General features: G+C 39.1%; 1 protein-coding gene across 3 annotated transcripts; it reads right to left on the bottom strand.

The window, feature by feature from the left end:
* Positions 1-475: 475 nt before the first annotated feature.
* On the bottom strand, positions 476-1711 carry LOC9298333 (probable serine/threonine-protein kinase At1g01540). 3 transcript variants are annotated; one of them, XM_021019894.1, is made up of 5 exons: positions 1529-1711; positions 1305-1434; positions 992-1201; positions 803-924; positions 476-688 (listed from the first exon to the last, which is right to left on the bottom strand). In XM_021019894.1, the coding sequence occupies exons 1-4, from the start codon at positions 1540-1542 to the stop codon at positions 808-810; spliced, it is 471 nt and encodes a 156-aa protein (XP_020875553.1). In that variant the 5' UTR covers positions 1543-1711; the 3' UTR covers positions 476-688; positions 803-807. The 3 variants fall into 3 exon arrangements, with proteins under 3 accessions (XP_020875553.1, XP_020875515.1, XP_002862255.1); XM_021019856.1 differs by lacking the exon at positions 476-688 and having other exon boundaries at positions 690-924; XM_002862209.2 differs by lacking the exon at positions 476-688 and having other exon boundaries at positions 690-921.
* Between the last annotated feature and the right edge of the window lie 9 nt (positions 1712-1720).

Below are 1720 nucleotides of genomic sequence, written 5' to 3'. Positions count from 1 at the left end.
TCAACAAAATACAGAGAATCAAAACTCTCATCAACAAATGCTAAAACGGTCCGATATAACATCTCTATCATTTGGATCACATGAATATACTAACTGTGGCCTCTTATCCAACAATTTATCATTTACGCAATTATGAAACAGTTAGGGAATAACCAAGTGGTCTTGGGCTAGTGGTACTTGAGGGAGAAACACCAATACCGTACCCGCAGTTCGATTCCACTTGGCCACTGGGGAATTAAAATTTCGGCATCGCCAGGGACAGGGGACCGACACTGGGGCAGGCCGATAACGTAGGCTGCTACTGACCCGGTGGCTAGTCTGGACTACTTCGGTGGGGCTAGGATACCCCTGTATAATTCAAAAAAAAAAAAAAAAGAAACAGTTAGGGAATATATACATATGGATCCATTTTGGGCCCATACCATTGTATCATGGAAAGTGACGACGACGTTGATCAATCGATCGATATGGCATGTGTGAGTGTGAATATAACTCCGATCATCTTATGTTGAACATAACATCTAGGTTGGTCCACAGTCCACACATCATAGATAACCAAACCATAATTATTATGCGTTGACAAAATTATTAAAGCTAGCTTCTTTTTTTTTTCTTTTTCTTTCATTGCGTTTTTCTTTGGTTCGGTGCGTTTAACCGTATGTATGCGTTGGCGATGTGAGGGATAAGCCTAACAAAAAAGAATATAAATAATAATCATGATTCATGTCACAACAAAAATTGATTTAAACAACAAAAATTGAAATACTAATGGTCGGAAAATTTTCAATGCGTCTCTTCATACATCCTTTATCTTCGGTCTTTTGAACTGTCACTTTCGCTCGTCTCAGCTGCAGCCGCAGAAACTTCAGTCTGTGGCTGGTTATAATCGCGGCTTGCATGCTCCCTCGTGGCTCGTCGTTCCTGCTACAGTATATTCTGTGAGCAAATTAAACAATCCACTTCAAATATTCATTTTGATTACAATACTTACGTCACGATAGAACAAATCTTCAGCTTCAAGCATGTGTATAATATGACCCATTTTAGGTCTCTTATTCGCGTCCGGATCCACACACCGCAGCGCGACGAGCAACACACGTTTAAGAGCTTTTGAAGTTGGTGGTTCGGGTATTTTTGGATCGACTACTTCCTCAGACCTTCGGTTTCCAACCATTGTTTTCAGCCACTCAACCAAATTCACCTAACAAAACGAGACTATCAAGAACTGATAGAAGAAAAAAAAGAACAGTGTTTTGAAATTTGAAAGTGATAGATGAAAGCCGCGTTTATTAAAATAGAATTACCTCTCCTTGAGGTCTACTATAATCGACAGGGTTTCTTCCGGTTATAATCTCCATGATTAATATCCCAAAACTATAGATATCACTCTTTTCTGTCAGCATTCCCGTGCAAGCATACTCAGGTGCAACATATCTACATAACAAACCAATCAAGAAAAAAATAGATATTTGAAATCCTAAAAGATAATCCAACTACGGTATATTTATATGCAAACTAAATAACTTACCCAAAAGTCCCCATTACACGGGTTGTCACGTAACTGCTCTCAGAGAACAACAGCTTAGCAAGTCCGAAATCTGATACCTTAGCATTCCATTGACGATCAAGCAAAATATTACTAGATTTTATGTCTCGATGAACGACTTTCGGTTCAAGACCCTCATGTAGATACGCCAAGCTGCAGGAATATCAACAAACA

This window comes from Arabidopsis lyrata (genome assembly GCF_000004255.2).
Source record: "Arabidopsis lyrata subsp. lyrata unplaced genomic scaffold ARALYscaffold_823, whole genome shotgun sequence".
NCBI lineage: Eukaryota > Viridiplantae > Streptophyta > Magnoliopsida > Brassicales > Brassicaceae > Arabidopsis > Arabidopsis lyrata.
This window is presented reverse-complemented; position numbering and strand designations above follow the sequence as displayed.

Coding starts and splice junctions, on each gene's coding strand:
- LOC9298333 (XM_021019894.1), bottom strand. Junction 1,202..1,304: donor ATAGTAGACCTCAAGGAGAG/GTAATTCTATTT, acceptor TCGTTTTGTTAG/GTGAATTTGGTTGAGTGGCT. Junction 925..991: donor AAGATTTGTTCTATCGTGAC/GTAAGTATTGTA, acceptor AATATACTGTAG/CAGGAACGACGAGCCACGAG.